This window comes from Nomascus leucogenys, chromosome 12, assembly GCF_006542625.1.
Source record: "Nomascus leucogenys isolate Asia chromosome 12, Asia_NLE_v1, whole genome shotgun sequence".
In the NCBI taxonomy this organism is placed as follows: domain Eukaryota; kingdom Metazoa; phylum Chordata; class Mammalia; order Primates; family Hylobatidae; genus Nomascus; species Nomascus leucogenys.
The window spans coordinates 99575387-99598414 of NC_044392.1; the positions used below are offsets into that span (position 1 = coordinate 99575387).

Sequence of the window (23028 nt, forward strand, 5' to 3'; positions counted from 1 at the left end):
AGATGTGTAATCTTGCAGGGCCTTCTAGGCCATGGTATGGGGTATTTGGATTTTTTTCCAAATGCAATAAGTAGTAGGGAAATAAAATGATAGAGAGATAGGGAAGAACCAGGAAGAAGCAGATTTTGAGGCAGAAGTAAAATGTTTCGTTTTCACATGTTAAATTTGAGCTGCATATAATGCAGGGTTAAGATGCAGGTCATAGAATTAGCCTCCCTAATTAGAATTTCAGCTCTCACAATAACTATGTGAACTGGAGCAGTTCTGTCACTCCTTGTTGCTAATTTCCTTGATTATATAAAAAAAGAGTAATTGCATCCACCTTAAAATTGTTGTGATAATACCTGTAGTACCTTCCAAATAAAATATTGATTTGATTTCATCACTTAGCTTCTCTTTCTGCTTTCCCTTTACCTATTCCTCCTAACTCCACTCCCCCTGCTTCATGAGTTAGGCATTGCAACAAACAAAGGAATAAAACATGGAAAAAGGCTCTACCAGTACTGGAAGTGAGAAAACGTCTACTAGTTTAGCTGTGGATAGGCTGCCAGAAACTGAGAATTCCTCCTCCAGAGAAAACAGTTCACAGGAGTTAACTCTCACTTTACCAATAATCTTGGTGAGGGCTAAAGGCATGATTAGTCTTGAGATAAATAGGAAAAACATTGCCTTAAAACATTTTCCCTGCAGATGGTCAGAAATTTAAATGCAGAGTAGTAGGGAAGGTCTTTTTTAAGCATAAAGCTATATTTTAAAATAGAGAGATAATATGATAGATTTGAGCAAATTAAAGTGTTAAAAACACAGTAAGGCAAGTGACGAGTTGGAGAAATATTCACAACATATAAAACTGACAAATGGTTTACATAGTTAATACATAAATAACTTGTATAAATCAGTAGAAAGATGGATACTGTTTTATTCAACAAATATTTATTAATGAATGTCTATTTTATGACAAGCACTGTACTAGGCTAAATTAAAATAAATTTTATTTAAATCACAGAGCATGTGAAACATTTATCTATTAGGCAGTTTTAGTAAACACACATTTATCCTTTCTTCAAGTCTCTTTGTATTTTCTCCTTATTCAGTCAATATTTGTGGAATTTTTTTTTAAGTATATTAGGATTCCTTCAGAATGGGCAAATGGTAAGGTCAAACGTTAAGAGTAATAATTTATCCTTTCATACCTTGGTTGGATTTCTCAAGATTGACCTCTAATTGATCTAAATGCTTTTTTAACTGAATACTGCCAAAATAAAACTTTTATCTTATGCAGCTATGCTAAAGATAATAAACATAAAGCAGTAATTGCTGCATATAAATTGCTTACTATGAGCCAAGTTCCATGCAAAATGTTCTATCTATATCCTCTCATTTAAGCTTCACAATTTACCTATGAGAGAAAATAATTATTAACCCTATTTTATAGCCGATGTCACTCAGGCTCAAAGAATTTAAAGTGCTAATTGAACCTTAGTTTGTAAGTGTTGAAAGTAGATGCAAACCCAGGTCTGTTGGACTCCAATGTCAGTACTTCACTTCTGACTTTCCATAGTGGTTTTCCTGATCGAGTCTCAAGGAAAAACTTGAAAGGACATACTTTTGTTGTATTTAACTGATAAGCCTCTTACTCTACTGGAGTATTTTGTCCTAATGGAATAATTTTAAGAGTCAGCAATATGGTACACACCTCCTGTAAAAAATTTTTCATAAAATGCAAATATTAGGCAAATTTTGAATACTCTAAGTTTGATCTCATTTATTGCTTGCAGTTTACCGTATATAACAAATATCTAATGGCAATGTTTTTAAAAGAAAGTCTCTTAAGACTTGTTTAGAAAAGAGTCTTGTGGAAACTGGCAGGTTTCCTTTATGCACTCTCTAGCCAAATTTAAAGCATTATTATTCAATGTGACACACAGAGGCATCCTATAAGTGTGAGACAAATAAGCTCTTTGTAATGTATTTGTGTGTATCATATTTATTATTTTTAAACAGAAGAAAATCCATGTGTGGAAGAATGAGGCTTAGACAAAAAAGCACTCTAGCTATATCCTTGAGAAATAGAATTTGAGGTAGAATAGATCTCCCAAAATGTATGTAAATGGATAAAAACATTTTGTAATGGTAGTAACTGCAACTCTGTACTAGCCATAAAACTCGAAAACAATCTTACTTAATATCCTGCTTTGCTGTTAGCTCTGTGATTATTGCTATGGATAAAGCCAAGATAAGCAACCACTATATCACAGAGCTCAAATCCTCTACTACCATATTACATCCATTTTTAAAAGGTATTTATTAAACAAAAAATTTCAACTCTATTTCGATATAGAAAAGAAACTGTTGTATAAAAATGTACTTTCTTCTGATTATGGACAAAATATACCTTCTGGTGGTTTTAAAACATGGTGAGCATTCATCTATACTCAACCCACAGATATTTGCTATCTATGCCCCTTCCCCTTGAACCTGGGTGGATTGTGATCAATAGTGTGGAGCAGAGTGTTTCTTTTCTAAGGCTAGGACATAGAAGACCACACAGCTTCCTTCCTGTTTGCTGAAAAACAGGCCTGGGAGCCCTGATCTATAACGTAACAAATCTCACTAACCTGTGTCAGCCATGGTATAAGAAAATGCAGGCCACATGGAGAAGGTACATCGCACATGAAGGCTCTCCAATCAACTGTTCTAGCTAAGTCCAGCCTTACAGTTATTCCAGTCAGTGTGTGAAGCCTCCAGAGAATTCCAGTGTACCAGCTGATGAATAAACCCATTCATTCACATTTTATCAGCTGAGGCTCTAAACATTGTGGGACAGAATCAAGCCAACCACACAGCATCCTGTCTGAATTTTTGAACTAAGAATCCATGAGAATAATAAAATAGTTGCATTACAGGACCGACTTTGGGATAGTTTGTTATGCCTCAACAGACAACCAGAATACCTCAGAGAAGAAAATGTAAAAAACAAAGAAAATGAATAAATCATTCAATAACCCATAGTACTACCATATAATCACTATTATTTATGTGTGTAATTTTCCCTTCCATTCTTTGTCCTATGTACGTATGTTTGTGCAACCAGATGGAGCACAAGCTACCCCAGCAGAGCAAACTCGTGTTTCCATATTGATGGGCACTTCCTACATTTGCGACATGTTTCTTAACCTTTTGAGCTGTCAAGTTTTTGTCTGTAAAATGAAGATACAATTGTATCATTCTCATAGCATTGTTGTGAGGATTAAATCAGATAATGCTGTAATGCATTTAGTACAATGCTTGACACATAATAATTGTTATTATGTACACTATTGATCTAATTCTACATATAGGTAGTTTCCTTTTTTCATATATTATAGAATCATGAGCATTTCCTCCTGTGTGGCAGAAATAGATATGCCACTGAGACCTCCCTTTATGAAGAGTGTGGTGGGATGGTGGTTCACTGGCAGCTTTCTCCGTTATTTCAGGATCCACTGCAGCATTATAGCTGTGTCAGTCTCTTCTCAGGGTGGCCCTTACTCCCAGTCAATGACTGAGTAAGGCAGTGGTGAAAGAAGGGCCTTGACATTGCTACCCCGTGTGGCACCCCTCTCATAGGCAATTTTTCCTCTGGAGCTCCTCAATGGGCTGGTGGAGATTTTAGCAGCTCTGTATTGGGATCTGATGGCACCCCATAACCAATGCTGTTTCATTCCTTTTCCTTTCACAGGTGTCACCTTTAAATAAATCTCTTGTACTCCTATATTCTTTTCAGAGAACACTTTTTAGAGAACCCAGTTGGCATTCCATAGCATAACATGTGTTTCTTTAATGTAACTTTAAACTGAGGCTGAACTGGGGTTTGAAATCAGGTCTTCTGATTTTTAATATTATGCTTTTCTTAATACATTATGTTATTTCTCCCTCCCCCCCAATTACCCTTCAACTGCTAATAATTTGTCTTTCATGTATCAGCCCTGACCTTATATTCCTCATTTGTGTAAAAAGAAATATAATACCTACCTTACTTATCTTACAAGATTGTAATAAAGATCAAATGACATAATGTATGTGCAAATGCTTATAAACTCAAGATACTTACAGGTGTAAGCGTATATTCATATTAAATGTATCACCCCCAAGATTGGCCTACCTCTACGAGAATATTCACCTTATGACTCAGCCCACTCCGTCCCAAGAGATGTTTAGTCATAAAATACTTCCATTTCTTTATCTGCAGGGTTACAGAGTTGGGCTAAATTTTTTTCTGTAATATCTTATTCACCTCTAATATTCCCTCAAGCGTCATACCAAACTCCAAGAAGGAGCTGAACTTTGATTGGAAAGAAAACTAAGTTTCTGGATATAAAATAGGGACATATAAATAAATATTTTTAAAATATGTTTCTCTAAGTATATTTTTTTCTTCACCAACATAGCAATTGTTAAAGTTTATGTGTTTTTATAAAGAAAAAGGTTTTTTTAGAAAAGTAATTTTGGAGGCTTCGAAGAATATTATTAAGTTTTCCTTTAGGACCGGGAACTATTCAGGGCTTCAGTATGAAATGTACTTAGTTCCAGGCATTAAAATTTAATGGACTAGAGCTGCCTCGTGCATCATAGACACCCCCAGTGAAAGTATCCATTAATCAGTATGAAACTAACTGCTCACTCACAAAGGTTCATACCTATACGTCTCTTGTTGAAATAATTCTGGATTTATTTTCGCAAAAGATATCAGTTTTTAAGAGTTTCAGTGTGGTGGAAATACTTGACTTTGCTTGAAATTTTGGAAAAAAAAGAAAAAAAAGAGAAGTAACACACTCTTGAGTATCTGTACTCTTGCTATGGACCTATTTTTTCCCCTCACTTCTGCCAACCCTCCTTCTTCTATTTTCTCATTTTCCATAATGTCTTTCTCCCTGCAGGCTGCTTCCAATTGGCCTTTGAACATCCTTAAATCATCTCTCATTTAATAATATAGAGATCATTTAACAGGAAGAGGATAATAAGAATCTCTACCTATTGCAGTGGGGTGGGGGAAGTAAATACCTGCTACTTGAAAAGGCATAATGAATATTCTAATTTTTTAAATTTGTTTTTAGCTGTAACATAATATCGATTTTAAAGTTTAAAAATAACATTTAAACAAACTCTGAACTTTTATGTTTATTCAAGGAGCGAGAGTTTAAAAAGATAGGACAATGCTGTTTCAGAAACCTTCCTGATCTGGCCATTCCTCAAATATTGCCCAATCTTATACTTTTTGGAAGAGCAATTAATGTTTATTGCCTCCATTTCCCTAACTCTGTTTATTTTCAACCCATTTTTATATCCTCTTCTCCCAAAAATTTACTAAAATATCCCTTAAAGAGATATCTGACAATGTCCTAATTTCCTATTCTAATGGCCCAAATAGGACACTATTTTGCCCGTTGTCAACCTGATCCTACCTCCTTTGAAACACTTTTCTTCCCCCCAGTTACCAGAGAACTATAACTTCATTCTTCACTTATAAAACATCGATTTATTAATGTATATATATCAAGCATTGTTCTAAGCACTCGGAATAAGATGATAAGCAACTTGGATCTGATCTCCGCCTTGTTGATGCTCATAATTACTATCAGAGATTACAAACAGGCTACAAGAGGAATGGAAATATATATGGCTTAGCCTGTTGAGTATTTATGACTAAAAATCTGCATTAATGGCCAGCATTTAAATATTAGGAAACTTCACATAATTTATGATTCTCTGAAATTTTGGGAAATAATGGGTCTACAATTTTACATGACAATGATTAGCTGAAGCTGAAGAGTGACCATTCCCTTTACATGGGGCATATGTTTTCTAAGTTACCACAGTCTTTGCCACTCTCTCGTATCTCAAAAATATTCAGTCTTGAGTTTTAGTTCCAATTTATCATTGTCTGTTGTATTATCTAACACTTTCATTTACTTATGTCATCCTTAAAATATGTGGGATTGTGACCCCTAATATAGAGGAAGATATAAAGTTTTAACTAAGTAATAATATACGGTAGCATACACAGTATAATAAGTACTAGGAGCTAAGACAGTACAATGCAGCAATACCTAACCCAAAGTTGGGAGGGATCAGAGAAGGTTTTCCAGGAAATACTACTGTCTGGTGTAAGAATTGAAGCATAAATTACAAATTACCATCTTCAGCCAGGATCCTATTAACTTTTTATTGAGAACATGTTCATTTAGAAAGAGATTATGAAATATTTCATTACTAAAGGGAAATATGCATATAAACAAGCTATGTTAATGATTGCCGTAATTTATGAGTAAAAATTTTCTCTAGTTTCTTAAGTGAAAATCTACTATTAAAGTGTTTAAAAGTCATCATTAACTGGAGAATTTGGTTAAATATGCAAAAAGTGGGATTCTTTTTTTTTGGAGTTTTTTTTTTCTTCAAATTATTTCTTATTACTATCTTGTCAAATTCCCATTTAGGGAAAATGCAATCTTTAATCAGGAAACTTTATTTGTTCAAATATAAAGGTAATTAAGATTTAAAAAATCCATTTAAGTTAATGAATATTGAAATCTGTCCTCTAAATCAGTTGTTTTCAACTGGGAGTGATTTTTGCTTCTCAGGGGTGATATCTGGAGATATTATTGGTACTCACAACTGGGCACGAGGGAAGTGGCTGCTGTCATCTAGAGAACAGAGGACAGGGATGCTGCTAAACATTTTTATAACACAAAGGACAGCCTCCACGGCAAAGAATTATCCAATCCAAATTGTCAGTAGTGCCAAGGCTGTTGAACCTTGGTCTAAATCGACGGCATTTAGAAACTATGAAACACTTACTTTGGGTCTTTAGTTTCAGGATAGTTGAAAATAAAATTTCAACTTTGCAATCAAATATATGTGCTAAGGAGGAAAAAAAAGTCAGGATAAAAGATATTAATACAATGATTCAGGCTACGAATCGCCACTGATACAAAACACAGAGTTTTCTGATGGGCACTGTTATGTAGCAAAAAATACCTAGGTCTGGTAAGCCAGGCAACATAGGTTTAATTCGATTTGTCCCCCATTCATGTCCTTCCCTTTTGTAATACATATATAAAATGAGTTGTTTCTGAATGATTGGAATTAGATCTTGCAAGAAATATATAGGATGGGATAAATGACCATTACCATTCAATATCTGCCTTTATCATAAGAAATGTTAAAAAGAAGTTAATGAATCAAAATGCGACTTCTTTCTCACTAAAGAAATTTCATTAAGTGGCTTGTCTGCGTATTGAATGGGAGTTACATGTAAGGCTAAATTAGATGGTCTAATAGGATTTTGTTCATTAGCTTTCTCAATTAAGATCTTCTAAACTATATGAGAGGTCTCAATTTTTTCCCCAAAGTCTTGTGTTTCATTTTAGGAATACAATTTAGATACCACCTAAAGAAGTATGCCCTATAGAGGGATATAAATGTGACAGGAATCTTGTAATAAAATTCATTAGGGTACAAAAAGAATTAGAAAATCTACTTATATACATTTATATATAAAGATAAATGAAGTTTCATTCATGTTTAACATGTAAATTTACACTAGAGGCTTCAGTTCATATATCAGCTAGTCATGTGTCACATATAGTACCCAAAGTGTAATATATACTTAAAATTCTACATGGGAAAGGACTGAGAGCTGCCTCTCACTCTTTTTTTTTCTTAGCTTTCAGTTATTGGGGATGTGCTATAGCTTATGTGAGCCAAAGTAAGTGAGTTTATACATTTTAATATCAAATTTTAACTGAATAAACACTTTAACTGAATAGACAAAATTGGCAGGTATCTTTAAAAGAATCCTGTGAAGAAAATACACAACATATATATTACTAAGGTAAGAAGCAACAAAGGAAAAGCTGTTACTTTTTTCTACCAATCTGAGCTTCATATAAATCAATTTTTTAATCTAATCATATTTGTAATAAACTTGTCAAAATATTTTATATAATCAAAAAGGCTATTTGAAATATAAATGTATAGCTACAAACTTCAACACTGGTTGTCTTCCAAAGAGTAGATTTTGTCTTAAGCTATTAACTGATGGGTTTTTTTGTTAATGTATACAATTTATGAACACACATATGTGTTTGGGGGTGCTAATTTTATAGAGCACGTGATAAAAGATGTTTGGAGTCCATTGATCTAAGTATAGATGCCATTTCTTTTATAATATTAGGATTACCTTCTCTCATCTATTTAGAATGTAATAATCCAGAAAATCCAACCCATTTCTTTTAATTTTTCTATGCAAAATGAAAAAACATGTTAGTTTCCAATAAATGTTTGTCAAAGTTAGAGTTCAACAGTAATAATGGTTAATTTTTATTAAGTATTTACTATATGCTAGGTATTTTGCTAAGTACTGCATATGATTTGTTTCCTTAAAACTCTAAACTACACAATAAAATAGATAATTCCATCTGCTTCATTTTAGAGGTTAGAAAATTGAGGAGCATAAGGAAAACTCAATTTGCCTAAATATGCATAATTAGCAAGTCTCATAACTGAGATATGAACAGAAGCATTCTAGCTTCTAAGCTGACAGTCTTAAGCTACATGATATCAACAAATGTCAAGTATTATTTCTTCTAATGTTTGGACATTCACTAATTTCCAAACAAGTATTTCTCAAGGATCCTTTACAGGTCCCATATACTGAGGAATCAAAGAAAAAGACTTAGTCCCAGTGTCCAAAGTTCACAGACCAACATTTGAAATATGCAAATAAATAAATAATTATAAGTGCTACAATAAAAGATAATGTAAACTTAATAACTGAAACCCAAAAGAGAGTGCAATAATTTCTGTCTGCGAGTTCAATAAAACTCAATTTATCTTGGTTTTAAATAAGTAATAATTTTGCATCAGGAAAAGAAATTAAAAAATATTTAAGCAGAAAAAATTATAAGAACAAAAATAAAGACGTGTGGAACTGTTTGGCCTAAAGAATGGAGTTATCTAAAATGGCAATCTTCAAACTTTAGTCTACAAATACATCAGCTGGGATTTTTTAAAAAATGTACATTCTGGTTGTGATGCTTAATTTTAGGTGTCAACTTGACTGGGTTAAGGGATGCCTAGATAGCTAGTAAAACATTATTTCTGGGTGGCTGTGAGAGTATTTGCAGAAGGCATTAGATTTTTGTTTGTTTGTTTGTTTTGGGGACAAACAAACAAGACAGGGTCTTGCTCTATTGCCCAGCTGGAGTACAATGGCACAATCTTAGCTCACTGCAATCTCCACCTCCTGGCTTCAAGTGATTCTCCCACCTTAGCCTCCCAAGTAGCTGGGACTATCGGCACACACCACCACGTCTGGCTAATTTTTGTATTTTTAGTAGAGACGAGGTTTCACCCTGTTAGTTTCAAACTCCTGAGCTCAAGTGATCCACCTGCCTCAGCCTCCCAAAGCGATGGGATTATAGGCATGAGCCACTATGCCCTGCCAGCATTTTCATTAGTAGACTGAGTAAAGAAGGTCACCCTCACCAATATGGGTGGGCATCATCTAATCCTTGGAAGGCCTGAATAGAACTACAAGGCAGAGGGAAGGTGAATTTGTTTTTATTTGAGCTGAGACATCCATATTCTGCCTTCAGACATCACTGATCCTCGTTCTTGGGCCTTTAGACTTAGACTAGGATTTACACAATAGGCTCCCCTGGTTCTCAAGTCTTTGAACATGGACCAAATCATACTATCAGCTTTCCTGATTCTCCAGCTTATAGATGGAAGAGCGTGGGACTTTTGGGCTCCATAATAGTGTGAGCCAGTTCCTATGATAAATATGTCTCTAAATAGATAGATGGATAGATAGATAGATAGATAGATAGATCCTATTGGTTAAGTTTCTCTAGAAACCCCTGAATAGTACTGGTTGAATAGGGCTAGAAAGGAAATGAGAGCAGCATTTCTGAAATCTTTTAGTTGAGGTGGATGCTACTGATCATATGACCATAATTTGAGTTGCCACGCTTGAACAGTAATCCTCAATATGTAGACTTGGATTGTTTACATCAAAATTCCTAGGTTGTTTGTTAAAAACTTAGATTCCTAGAATACCCTAGATGTACCAATTTAAATAAGAGTAAAGTAGAAAGGGAAATATTCATTTTAAACATATGTTACTGTATGATCCTCATGCACATTAAATTGAAAACCATTAGGGTTGAACAGGCAGAGACTACAGGAAAAGAGTATGGAAAGTGATTCCAGAAAAGTTATAAATTAAGGGATCTTGAGTCTCTTATTTAGGAGTTTGAATGTCATTATATAGGCAGTGGATGACAATAGTAAGTGTTACAGTGAGCACTGGTATCATAGATTTTTGTTTCATTCAGATCATTTTGGAAGCAATGGAAAAGTAGATATGGGCATGACAGAACAACTTATATAGACTTTCTCTACTGGCAAATAAAATCTATAAAATGGAACAAAATATATGACATAACTGTTCTCAAGCACTGAAGAGCATGAGCAAACAGCTGTGTCCTTTAAGAGAAAGATATAAAGCAAGTCACACAATACCCCATGATTGCCATGGTTTTCTGCCTGAAATACTTTTCTGCCACAAAGCATAGTAGGAAGTCTCACTGAGTTAAGAGTATAAACGAGAGTTCTGATATTATGAAGGGGCTGTATTTGTGGAGCAGGGTAACTGAGAAGAAGAAGCTGCACAGAGAGGGCGCTGCAGAAATCTGCATGGAGATCCATTATGAATCCTTGAGCTGGGCTGCATAAGCACAGAGAAATATTCTGGAAGATCTAGAAAAGATCACCTGATTTATTGCTAAAAGGTGAATGGTGGTGATCCTGGAGATCATGTAGTACTGGGGGATTTTGGAACTCCCGTCAGCTGGTATGAAGAGACTTTACTGAGTCTCTCAGTAAGGCTTGGGAATTCAGGTGACATGCCAAAAAACCATACTTTAGGAGTAAGTACCATGTCCAGGTGTGAGAACCACATGCTAGAATAAGAGGTATGCCAAGAGGCAGCCGGGCATGGTGGCTCACGCCTGTAATCCCAGCACTTTAGGAGGACGAGGTGGGTGGATCTCGAGATCAGGAGATTGAGACCATCCTGGCTAACACAGTGAAACCCCGTCTCCACTAAAAATACAAAAAATTAGCTGGGTGTGGTGGCGGGCGCCTGTAGTCCCAGCTACTCCGGAGGCTGAGGCAGGAGAATGGCGTGAACCGGCAGGTGGAGCTTGCAGCAAGCCCAGATCGCGCCACTGCACTCCAGCCTGGGCAACAGAGCGAGACTCCATCTCAAAAAAAAAAAAAAAAAAGAGGTAGGCCAAGAGGCTAAGTTCAAACTGAAATAGCTTCAGCCTAACAAAAAATCAAATCAAGACTGATTTGATTGAAATGTATCCACCAGAAATGTAACTGCCCGCCAAAAATGAAACAAAAACAAACATAAAAAAACTCAACATTCTTTAAAGGAAGATGACATGATAAAGATTTCCTATAACACATAATACATGATTTCTAGCTTTCAATAAAAAATTAATTGATATATGAAGAAACAGAAAAATGTGCTCTGTAGTCAACATGAAATAGAAACAAATACTGAGCTAATCTAGATGTTGAAAACAGCAGATTGGACATTTAAAGTAGTCACAAATAATAGGTTCAAAACCTTGAAGAAAAATATGGAAAAATGAAATAACAGATGTGTCATCATAGCAGAGAAATTGAAATTATATCTTAATTAATCTTAATAAATAAAAATCCTAGAACGGAAAAGTAAATAACCAAAATGAATAATTCACTGGTGGATTATTATCAGATTGGAGATGGCAGAGAAGTGGTTTGTGAACTTGAATTCAAATAAGTAGAAATAATCTAATTTAGAGAACAGAAAGAAAGAAGAAGAAAGAAAAAAAAGCAGACTCAGTGATATGTGGAAAATTATCCAACAATATAACATATGTATTTGAAAAACTAATGGTCAAAATTTCTGAATTTGATGAAACCATAAATTTACAGGTATAAAAACTCAATGAATCTCAAATAGCTTTAAACAGAGAAAACCAAATGTAGGATTATTATAATCAAACTTCTGAAAAGCATATTTTCTCTCTTATTAATTTCTTTAAAAGATAAAAATGTTTAACACAAAAATTCTAATAATATATTTAGGTTCTTATCATGTATAGATGCAATTTATATGGCAACAATGGCACAAAGAATGAAGATAAAATGAAACTATACTACTGGAAGGTTCTTATATTTTAAGTGAAGTAGATCAATATTAGCAGGGAGTGGACTACGAAATGTTGAGAATCTATAACTGTATGGTAATCACTATAGTCATAAGTTTAAAAATAATGCAAAAAACTTTTACTCTTCAAATGACACTGTTATGAAAATGAAAAGGCAAGTCATAGACTGAGAGAAATTTTTGCAAAAGTATATTCAAGAAAAGAATTGTATTAGAATAGATAAAGTTCTCTCACAATTCAAGAAAATAATAAACAAAATTACCAATGGGAAAAAGATTTAACAGACACTACATTAAAAAATAAAGGATGCCTAATAAGCACATAAAAACCTATTCAACCTCTTTAGTCGTCAGGAAAATGCAAATTAAAATTATAATGAAATACTAAAATTCATCCAATAGAATAGCCAAAAAAAAAGACTGACCACACCAAGTGCTGGAAAGGATGTGAAAAAACTACAGCTCTCATACCTTGCTGATGGGAATGTAGGAAGGAATTGCTAGTTTGTTAAAAAGTTTGGTAGTTTCTCATAAAATTAAGCATGTACTTATTATGTGACTCAGCAATTCCACTTTTAGGTATTTCCCAGGAGAAATAAAAACATATGTTCAAACAAATACCTGTATGTGAGTGTTCAAAACAGCTTTGTTTATAATGGTCAAAATCTGGAAAAATGTCCATCAGCAGGTAAATGGTAAACAAATTGTGGTATATCCATATAAGGGAATACAATTCTACAAGAAAAGCATTAATTGCAGAATATACAACATGGGTGAATCCCAATAGCATTATGATAAGTGCAAGAAACCATATAGAAAAGAAAACATACTGGATGTAATAAATGTATTTAAAATTCTAGAAAAGAGAAAACTATAGTGATAGAAAACACTTGTTTCCAGAGACCAGGTGAGAAGGAGATTGACTGCAAAATGGCATGAGGGAACTTTTTGGTATAGTAGAAATGTCCTATAACATGATTGTGATGATGGTTACATTATACATACATTTTCAAAAGTTAACAATTGTAGACTTAAAATTGATAATTGTATTTGGTATATATTAAACCTCAATAAAACTAAACTCTGTGAAAAACTCAACAAACTAAAACAAACAAAAAAAAGATGTATGAGGATTAATCATTCATGTGGCATTAAAAAGCTAAATATCTGTTTCACTTTTATTGATGAAAGCAGAGAGTACTCTATTGATTAGAAAATATACAGTCATGATATCAGAGGCATTCAAACCAGAGTGAGCAACTCCATTTTGAGTGAGGGCTAGGAAAATAGGAAAATGAGGCTGAGACTTACGGGGTTACATTCTCAGAAAGTTAGGCATTTTTAACCTCTAGATGTTTACAGTTAAAGGAACAAGTTAATAATGTTTACTGAACAGACCCAGACTTGGGAGATATCCTGATATCTGTAGAACAAAGGCATTCCTAATTTTGCTTTAAAGATAATAATATCGATTCTTGCAAAATATAGTAATTAAGAAAATTAATATGTTATCACAAACCCTTGTAGCAGAACACATCTCCCCATATATACGAGCATTGTACCTAGGATGGATGTGCTCCTCCTCTTACTTTCAGGAACGTCCTAGGCTGTCTATGGAGTAGCTGTCCTTTCACCACTTTACTTTCATAATAAACTTGCTTTTACTTTGCACTGTGGACTCGCCCTGAATTCTTTCTTGTGAGAGATCCAAGAACCCTCTCCTGGGGCCTGGATCGGTACCCCTTTCCTCTAACAATGAGTCAGGCCCAGCATGCCAGGGTGTATAATTGAAAGAGCTATTTGATGTAGTGAACAAAAGGATGGGAGAGTTACATTATTCATTTTGTGAATGTTATGAACAAAATAAAATTCGACTGCAATACCAAAAAAATTCAAAGAAATATGTATAAATAACTGGTATGCATGAAAAATATTAAGATAAAAAAATACAAGGATCAGGTGAGAAATTCTTTCAGAGTAAGGGAGATTACAGAAATAAGAAAACTGAAAATGCATGATTGTGGGTTGAATACTATCCTAGACAAGAAAAAATAATCTATAAATGACACAATTGGGACAATTGATAAAACTTGAATTTGAACTATAGATTATAATATCATATCAATGTTAATATCATCTCAATGTTCTTTTTAATTTTATAATTGCATTGGAGTTATGTAAGTGAATTTTCTTCTTAGGAAATGAAGACTGAAGTGGCAACAGGGCATGTTTTATACAATTTACTGTCAAATGGTTCTAAAAAAAAACAATAATGGAAATGGGACAAAATGCAAACAGTTAATGAACCTGGATAAGGAGTTTCTTGTACTATTCTTGCAATTGTTTTTGTAAGTTTAAAATAATATTAAAATTAAAAACTTATTAATACTATATGGGGGAAGGGAACTGGAGCCAAAAATGAATTATACACTTACTGGAGTAGTTCTGTCAAGAGATAATTAGAAGTAGGTTTAATGCATTTAATGGTTACTAGGTTTAATGCCTGGTAATGTGAACAACTGAGAGGTGACAGTGTGCTGGTAGCCCTCGCAGCCCTCGCTCGCTCTTGGTGCCTCCTCGGCCTCAATGCCCACTCTGGTGGTGCTTGAGGAGCCCTTCAGCCCGCTGCTGCACTGTGGGAGCCCCTTCCTGGGATGGCCGAGGCCAGAGCTGGCTCCCTCAGCCTGCGGGGAGGTGTGGAGGGAGAGGCACGGGTGGGAACTGGGGCTGCACGGGGGCGCTTGTGGGCCAGCTAGAGTTCTGGGTGGGCGTGGGCTTGGTGGGGCCCACACTTGGAGGGGCCGGCCAGCCCTGCTGGCCCCGGGCAGTGAGGGGCTTAGCACCTGGGCCAGCAGCTGTGGAGGGTGCTCCACGTCCCCCAGCAGTGCCGGCCCACTGGTGCTGTGCTTGATTTCTCACCAGGCCTTAGCTGCCTCCCCGTGGGACAGGGCTCGGGACCTGCAGCCCGCCATGCCTGAGCTTCCCCCTAACCCCCTGCTGTGGGCTCCTGCACGGCCAAGCCTCCCCGAAGAGCACCACCCCCTGCTCTGCAGTGCCCCATTCCATTGACTTCCCAAGGGCTGAGGAGTGCAGGCACATGGCATGGGACTGGCAGGCAGCTCCACCTGCGGCTCTGGTGCTGGATCCACTGGGTGAAGCCAGCTGGGCTCGTGAGTCTAGTGGGGACTTGGAGAACATTTAAGTCTAGCTGAGGGATTGTAAATACACCAATCAGCACTCTGTATCTAGCTCAAGGTTTGTAAACACACCATCGGCACCCTGTGTCTAGCTCAGGGTTTGTGGATGCACCAATCGGCACTCTGTATCTAACTAATCTAGTGGGGATGTGGAGAACTTTTGTGTCTAGCTCAGGGATTGTAAATGCACCAATCAGCACCCTGTCAAAAACGGACCTATCAGCTCTCTGTAAAATGGACCAGTCAGCAGGATGTGGGTGGGGACAGATAAGAGAATAAAAGCAGGCTGCCTGAGCCAGCAGTGGCAACCCACTGGGGTGCCCTTCCACACTTTGGAAGCTTTATTCTTTGGCTCTTTGCAATAAATCTTGCTACTGCTCACTCTTTGGGTCCACACTGCCTTTATGAGCTGTAACACACACCGTGAAGGTCTGCAGCTTCATTCTGAAGCCAGCGAGACCACGAACCCACCAAGAGGAATGAACAACTCCAGACATGCCACCTTAAGAGCTGTAACGCTCACCGCAAGGGTCTGCAGCTTCACTCCTGAGCCAGCGAGACCACGAACCCACCAGAAGGAAGAAACTCCAAACACATCCAAACATCAGAAGGAACAAACTCTGGACATGCCGCCTTTAAGAACGTAACACTCACCGCGAGCGTCCGTGGCTTCATTCTTGAAGTCAGTGAGACCAAGAACCCACCAATTCTGGACACATTTTGGCAACCATGAAGGGACTATCAACTATCGCCAAGCGGTGAGACCATCGCCTATCACTGAGCGAAGAGACTGTCACCTATCACCAAGCAGTGAGTACCATCGGACCCCTTTCACTTGCTATTCTGTCCTATTTTTCCTTATAATTCAGGGGCTAAATACCAGGCACCTCTCAGCCAGTTAAAAGCGACTAGCGCGGCTGCCGGACTAAAGACACAGTGTCAGGCTTTCCGGGAAAGGGCTCTCTAACCACCCCGACTCTTCGGAGTTGGGAGCATTGGTTTGCCTAGAACCAGCTTCTGCTTTTCCTGTACTTCTGGGCTGAGACGACAGTTGACAGAGAGGGAAGCCATGCAGCTGCAGGGTCCTGATAACAAGTTGGTTGACCCTGCAGCCATGAGCGGAACTGTCAAAGGCATGTCGCCCAAGCAAGACTTGCCCATATATCCTATCTATCCTGACCCTTGCCCCCTGGGTCCTAATGCCTGCCAGACAAACTTCCTCTTGCCTCTCTTCTCTGAGGTTAGTCCTGCTTCTAAAAATCGCTACCTGTCTCTGGTGCTTTTCTAGTTTCTCCTATAAGAATGACTTCTAGTATAAACTCCAAGACTCTGTTACCTTCTTTAGGCACCTTGGCTCACCAACCAGAAAGACGTAATTTTTGCCCAAAGCCCCGTCATAGTGGGGACTACCTGGAATTTTAGGATCCCTCCTCAGACTAATAGGCCTAACAAAAGCTATTCCTGAAGGTAGGATATGGGGAGCCTCAGAAATTGTATCCATCCTATTCATATAAGTGAGGACAAAAGGTGTCACTCCTCCAATCCTGGAGATCCCTTCCCTCCCTCAGGGTATGGCCCTTCACTTCATTTTTGGGGCATAACATCTTTATAGGACAGGGCTAAAGTCCCAATACTAACAGGAGAATGCTTAGGACTCTAACAGGTTTTCGAGAACACGTCAGTAAGGGCCACTAAATCCAATTTTTCTCAGTTGGTCCTCCTTGTGGTCTAGGAGGACAGGCAAGGGTGCAGGTTTTTGAGAATGCATCAATAAGGGCCACTAAATCTGACCTTCCTCGGTTCTCCATGTCGTCTGGGAGGAAAACTAGTGTTTCTGCTGCTGCGTTGGTGGGCGCAACTATTCCGACCAGCAGGGTCCAGGGGCCATTGCAGGTTCTTGGGCAGGGGGACAAACAAAATAAACCAAAACCGCGGGCGGTTGTGTCTTTCAGATGGGAAACACTCAGGCACCAACAGGCTCACCCTTGAAATGCATCCTAAGCCACTGGGACCACTTTGACCCACAAACCCTGAAAAAGAGGCAGCTCATTTTTTTCTGCACTATGGCTTGGCCCCAATATTCTCTCTCTGATGGGGAAAAATGGCCACCTGAGGGAAGTACTAATTATAATACTATCCTGCAGCTTGACCTTTTCTGTAAGAGGGAAGGCAAATGGAGTGAAATACCTTATGTCCAAGCTTTCTTTTCACTGAGGTAGAATCCACAACTATGCAAAGCTTACAATTTACATCCCACAGGAGGACCTCTCAGCTTACCCCCATATCCTAGTCTCCTTATAGCTCCCCTTCCTATTAATGATAATTCTCCTCTAATCTCCCCTGCCCAGAAGGAAATAAGCTAAGAAATCTCCCAAGGACCACAAAAAACCCCGGACTATGGGTTATGTCCCCTTCAAGCTGTAGGGGGAGGGGAATTTGGCCCAACCCAGGTACATGTTCCCTTCTCCCTCTCTGATTTAATGCAGACCATTGCAGACCTGGGGAAGTTTTCAGATGATCCTGATAGGTACACAGATGTCCTACAGGGTCTAGGGCAAACATTTGACCTGGCTTGGAGAGATGTCATGCTACTGTTAGATCAAACCCTGGCCTTTAATGAAAAGAATGCGGCTTTAGCTGCAGCCTGACAGTTTGGAGACACCTGGTATCTTAGTCAAGTAAATGACAGAATGACAGCTGAAGAAAGGGACAAATTCACTACCGGTCAACAAGCCATCCCCAGTATGGATCCCCACTGGGACCTTGACTCAGATCATGGGGACTGGAGTCGTAAACATCTGTTGACCTGTGTTCTAGAAGGACTAAGGAGAATTAGAAAAAAGCCCATGAATTATTCAATGATGTCCACCATAACTCAGGGAAAGGAAGAAAATCCTTCTGCCTTCCTCGAGCAGCTACAACAGGCCTTAAAAAAATATACTTCCCTGTCACCCAAATCACTCGAGGGTCAATTGACTCTAAAAGACAAGTTTATTACCCAATCAGCACTCTGTATCTAGCTAATCTGGTGGGGACTCGGAGCACCTTTATGTCTAGCTAAGGGATTGTGAATACACCAATTGGTACTCTGTATCTAGCTCAAGGTTTATAAATGCACCAATCAGCACTCTGTATCTAGCTCAGGGTTTGTAAATACACCAGTCAGCACTCTGTATCTAGCTAATCTAGTGGGAATGTAGAGAACTTCTGTGTCTAGCTCAGGGATTGTATACACACCAATCAACACCCTGTCAAAACGGACCAATAAGCTCTCTGTAAAACAGACCAATTGGCTCTCTGTAAAATGGAACAATCAGTAGGATGTGGGTTGGGCCAGATAAGAGAATAAAAGCAGGCTGCCCCAGCCAGCAGTGGCAACCTGCTCGGGTCCCCTTCCATGCTATGGAAGCTTTGTTCTTTCGCTCTTTGCAATAAATCTTGCTGCTCCTCACTCTTTGGGTCCACACTGTCTTTATGAGCTATAACACTCACCGCGAAGGTCTGCAGCTTTAATCCTGAGCAAGCAAGACCACGAACCCACCAGAAGGAAGAAACTCCGAACACATCCATACATCAGAAGGAACAAACCCCGGACACGCCGCCTTTAAGAACTGTAACACTCACTGCGAGGGTCTGCAGCTTCATTCTTGAAGTGAGTGAGACCAAGAACCCACCAATTCCGGACACACAACTACTTTATATTATTTTTGTGTTTAAAATGAAATAGTAACTTTAATTTGTTTTTCACCTTTGTTAAGAAATTTGCAAAATAACTATGCATTTTCTTATGGCCTTTTAATATTTTTGCCTGCTTTCTTTCCCGAGAATCTAAATTTTCATTTAAACTTGCTGTGAAAAAGTTATAGTTTATGCACCCTTCTCTAAAATAGAAGAAAACATAAAAATAGAGCAAAGAAAACTCTAAAAGTGGAAATTTAGTTATTATAAACAGAGGTTAAAGAAATATATTCTCTAAATATTGTAGCACTAAATGATTCAGAACCCATTTGTGTGCCAGTGTCATGCTAAATCTTTGCAAAATGAACTAATGTAGAAAAAATCTCCCAGACGGTGAGGTTCAGAATTCATGGTTTCATACAGAACCGTGACTATCCATCACTACCTTCCTGTTCCTTGGAGCTCTTCTACTTTCACCTCCTGCCTTTCAGAAGAAAAGTCAACATCAGATGCTGTTTTCTACACCGGAAACTCAGACTGTTTTGTAGTTTAGCAGGATAATTAACAGGTATTAAAGACAATTTAGCACTTAACTGAGGCTTTCTCCCAGAAGGAATTAGAAGAATTGACTAGGCATTGACTGGGCATGAAAAGAGATGAAACTTTAGAGTATTTGCACTATGAATTACAGGAATTTGTGGTGCTAGATCATAGGAAAATAAGGTCCTCTTCTCTCCCAATGACAAACTCTCTAGCAGTTGGAGGAGGGAGATAGTGCAGGGGGTTCCTAATACAAGCAAAAAGTTGTCCCTCCTCCCACACCTGCATACACAAAACTGAAATAAAATTCTGTCACAGACTTGCATGAAAATGAGAAAGAACAAAATACGCAATATACAAATGAGATTCTGGGAGTAATGAGCCAACTGTACTTGACTTTAATCACTATTCTAATATTGTCCAGGTATCTACTTTAGTCTTTAATTGCATTTTCTGTAAAGTAAATCCTAATATGCAGTTATTTTAATGACTAAAATACATTAAACTTAGTATGATATTTAGCTCATAATAAATACAGAGTAAGTAGAAATTGTTATTATAATTATAGAATGATCAATGCATATATAATTTGTATGTTTTATAAATTTATATTTATGAAAATCTCAACTTTCAATTCCAACACTAAGTATCCCAGTTTGTCCAATCCACTATTATATTTATTATTCTATCAGATGCTGAGATTAGGTTGAAGCCAGGGGCTAATATAAGAAAATAAACAGCTAAAGCAAAAAGGTTTTTTAAGAAAAAATTGCAGTAAAGAAATACAGCTTCAGTGTGCTTCTTTTGTCTTTAAATACAACCTCATCTCTCTCTGCACAGAGGCAGCATGGTGTTCTGATGAGGAGCTTTGGCAACAGAACTAGACTGCCTTGTCTTAAATCCTGGCTAACCCCTGGCTAACCATGTAACCTTGGGGATAATAATCATATTCACTCATGGGGTTCTTGTGATAATTAAATGAGTTAAATACAGAAGGCATTAAAAAGAGTATGTTGTCTAGGATGCAGAAGATAGCTGCTCAATAAAGAGAAAGAAGTCCTTTAGTAATGTAACACCTCTGGTCACTGAAAATTTTCCATGATTACTAACTTGAAAAAAAAAAAAAAGCCTAAAGATACACACTATCCTTAGTTCCAATGCAGTGTTTATGGGAATTAAAGTGTCATACCTTGTAAACTGCTAAATGCAAGGCTGTAAATCCATTTCTTGTCAGTCGAGATGGGCGGAGCCCTTTTAACATAAGAGTTCGAATATGTGATTTGTTGCCTTAAAGAGAAAAAATGAAAAAAGGCTAAATCGTTGTGGGGATGGGGTGAGTTTAAGACTCTTTTTGGCTTAATGATAAATGCCATACAGCTGTATAAAAATGTCAAGCTGCTGTTCTGCAGGCCATTTGTAAAGTTTTCTATTAATTGACAACCTTAATTACTAGGGGATATTTCTTTTCCATTTATAAAACTTTATTCAAATGCTGTGTATTTTGACTCTTTGTCTTAGATTTTTTATTTAGTACCCTCATCATCAGATGGTTTTGAAACATAAACACATAAGAGAATTCACCATAATAAACTATTAGTGAAAAAGCTTAAATTAAAAAATCTAATTGTAGAGGATTTATCTGAACATTATTAACAGTAGAGCTTATTTAGATCAAAGAAATATGAAGGATATAACCAAGGTTGGGAAGGCACGTTTAAAGTTGAGAGAACAATCTGTTAAGGAGAGTCTGTTTGGTTTGTTCAGGAGAAATAGTTAAGCAATATGGTTAGAGCTGACACACATTTCTGTTCCATTTTAAGAAGTTAAGTTCAATGAATTTAGTTTGGATTAACAAAATAAATATTAATGGCTCATTCATTAATTAAATAACTTTACTGAGTGGCTATTACAGGCCAGGCACCATTCAAAGTGCTTGAGATACATTGATAAACAAAACAAACTAAAGTGTAAGCCAAATTAAACTCTTAATCTTCACTTCAGTCAATCTTTACTTTTAGATTTTATCTTTGCATTTGTCACTTTTTCACATACTCGTTGAATATTGTGAAGCAACTGCTTGATGATATTTTGGGGAATCTTTAAGTGCTTCTGAATTTAAGTTAATCCCTGACTGGCATGCCCAATATTGAAAAGTGCTTTTTGATTTCCAAGCAAACTGAGTGACTTGGTTTCCGGTAGGAACACAATGAAGCTTATATTTAAAGCTAAATCAATTGGAATATTCTGCCTGATAGTTACTGCCTGAACTGAGATTATCAAGGTTGGAAAAGGCAAAGCAGAAGGGAAAATTGAGTATGAATAGAATTCTTTTGTAGACTATTAAGCAGCTCAAGTCACTGACGATATACACATATAACCAGTTTAAGAAGTACTAAGTTTCAAGTACTCACCTCCACAAATGCAACATAAATGAAGTAGAGACAACCCATTTTCAGTGCGGTAATTTAAATTGACTTTACTGAAGGCTTCATCAGAGCTGAAAAAAACATTTTACAGATGATCACAAAATTCATCTTTTAGCATATTGTCTTTCATTTGAAAATTATAAATGCAAATCCTGTTACTATCAATTCAGAAATGTATTTTTTCTAAGATTATTTTGCACTTACAGAAAGAATCTTGAACCCTCTATATGAAGAATTAAAATTGAGAGGAAATTCTGTAGTTTTACATTGTAATGATGTCACCAGAAATAACACTATGATTCCAATAGTTGCTCCAGAATCACTGACAGCTACTAGATGTGACAATAGTGAATTTAGTGGCACTTTTTTAAAGACAAGTAAAATCAAGGTCAGACATAATCTAGGAACCTGAGAGTCACTGCTAGTAGGGAATACTTATATAATACACAAATAAAATTGATTATTATATAAATCAGGAAATCAGAAATCAGAAAATTGTTGTCAAATATAAAAGGCCAAGAAAAGTCAAATATGGTATGAAATTATAGGGGCCAAGAAAGACCTTCCCCTTTGCCTCTCGGAAGGTTTGCTGAAATCAATGGACAAAAGGGACATTAATAGAAGAAAAGGCATAAAATATATTTGATCATAGTTTTAAAAGGCACAAGAGACACAAGACATAAGAGCCTTCAGAATGAAGACTCAAAGGTTCAGGAACAACTCTGTAAATTCTAGTTTCTATGACCTGCCTTGAGGGGAGAAGGATTCTAGTCTCTATGGCTATCCTCTGGGGAAAATGAGGGGCCAGAGACAAGAGGACAGCAGAAGGTCAGAGAGAAAGTTTTGCTTCTAAGGCTGCTTGTAAGGCCTTCATTTTGAGGTGTTATTTTCTGAGCCTCAACAAAAACGATGCTAAAAT

At 37.1% G+C, this 23028-nt stretch overlaps 1 protein-coding gene across 1 annotated transcript in view; it reads right to left on the reverse strand.

Annotated features, from left to right (window-relative positions):
- LOC100592286 (serine/threonine-protein kinase TNNI3K) overlaps positions 1-23028 on the reverse strand; it is a 338808-nt gene that overhangs the window by 264554 nt on the left and 51226 nt on the right. Inside the window, 2 exon segments of the mRNA XM_030825185.1 lie at positions 20873-20970; positions 22095-22180. Coding sequence (XP_030681045.1) covers positions 20873-20970; positions 22095-22180 — 184 coding nt within the window.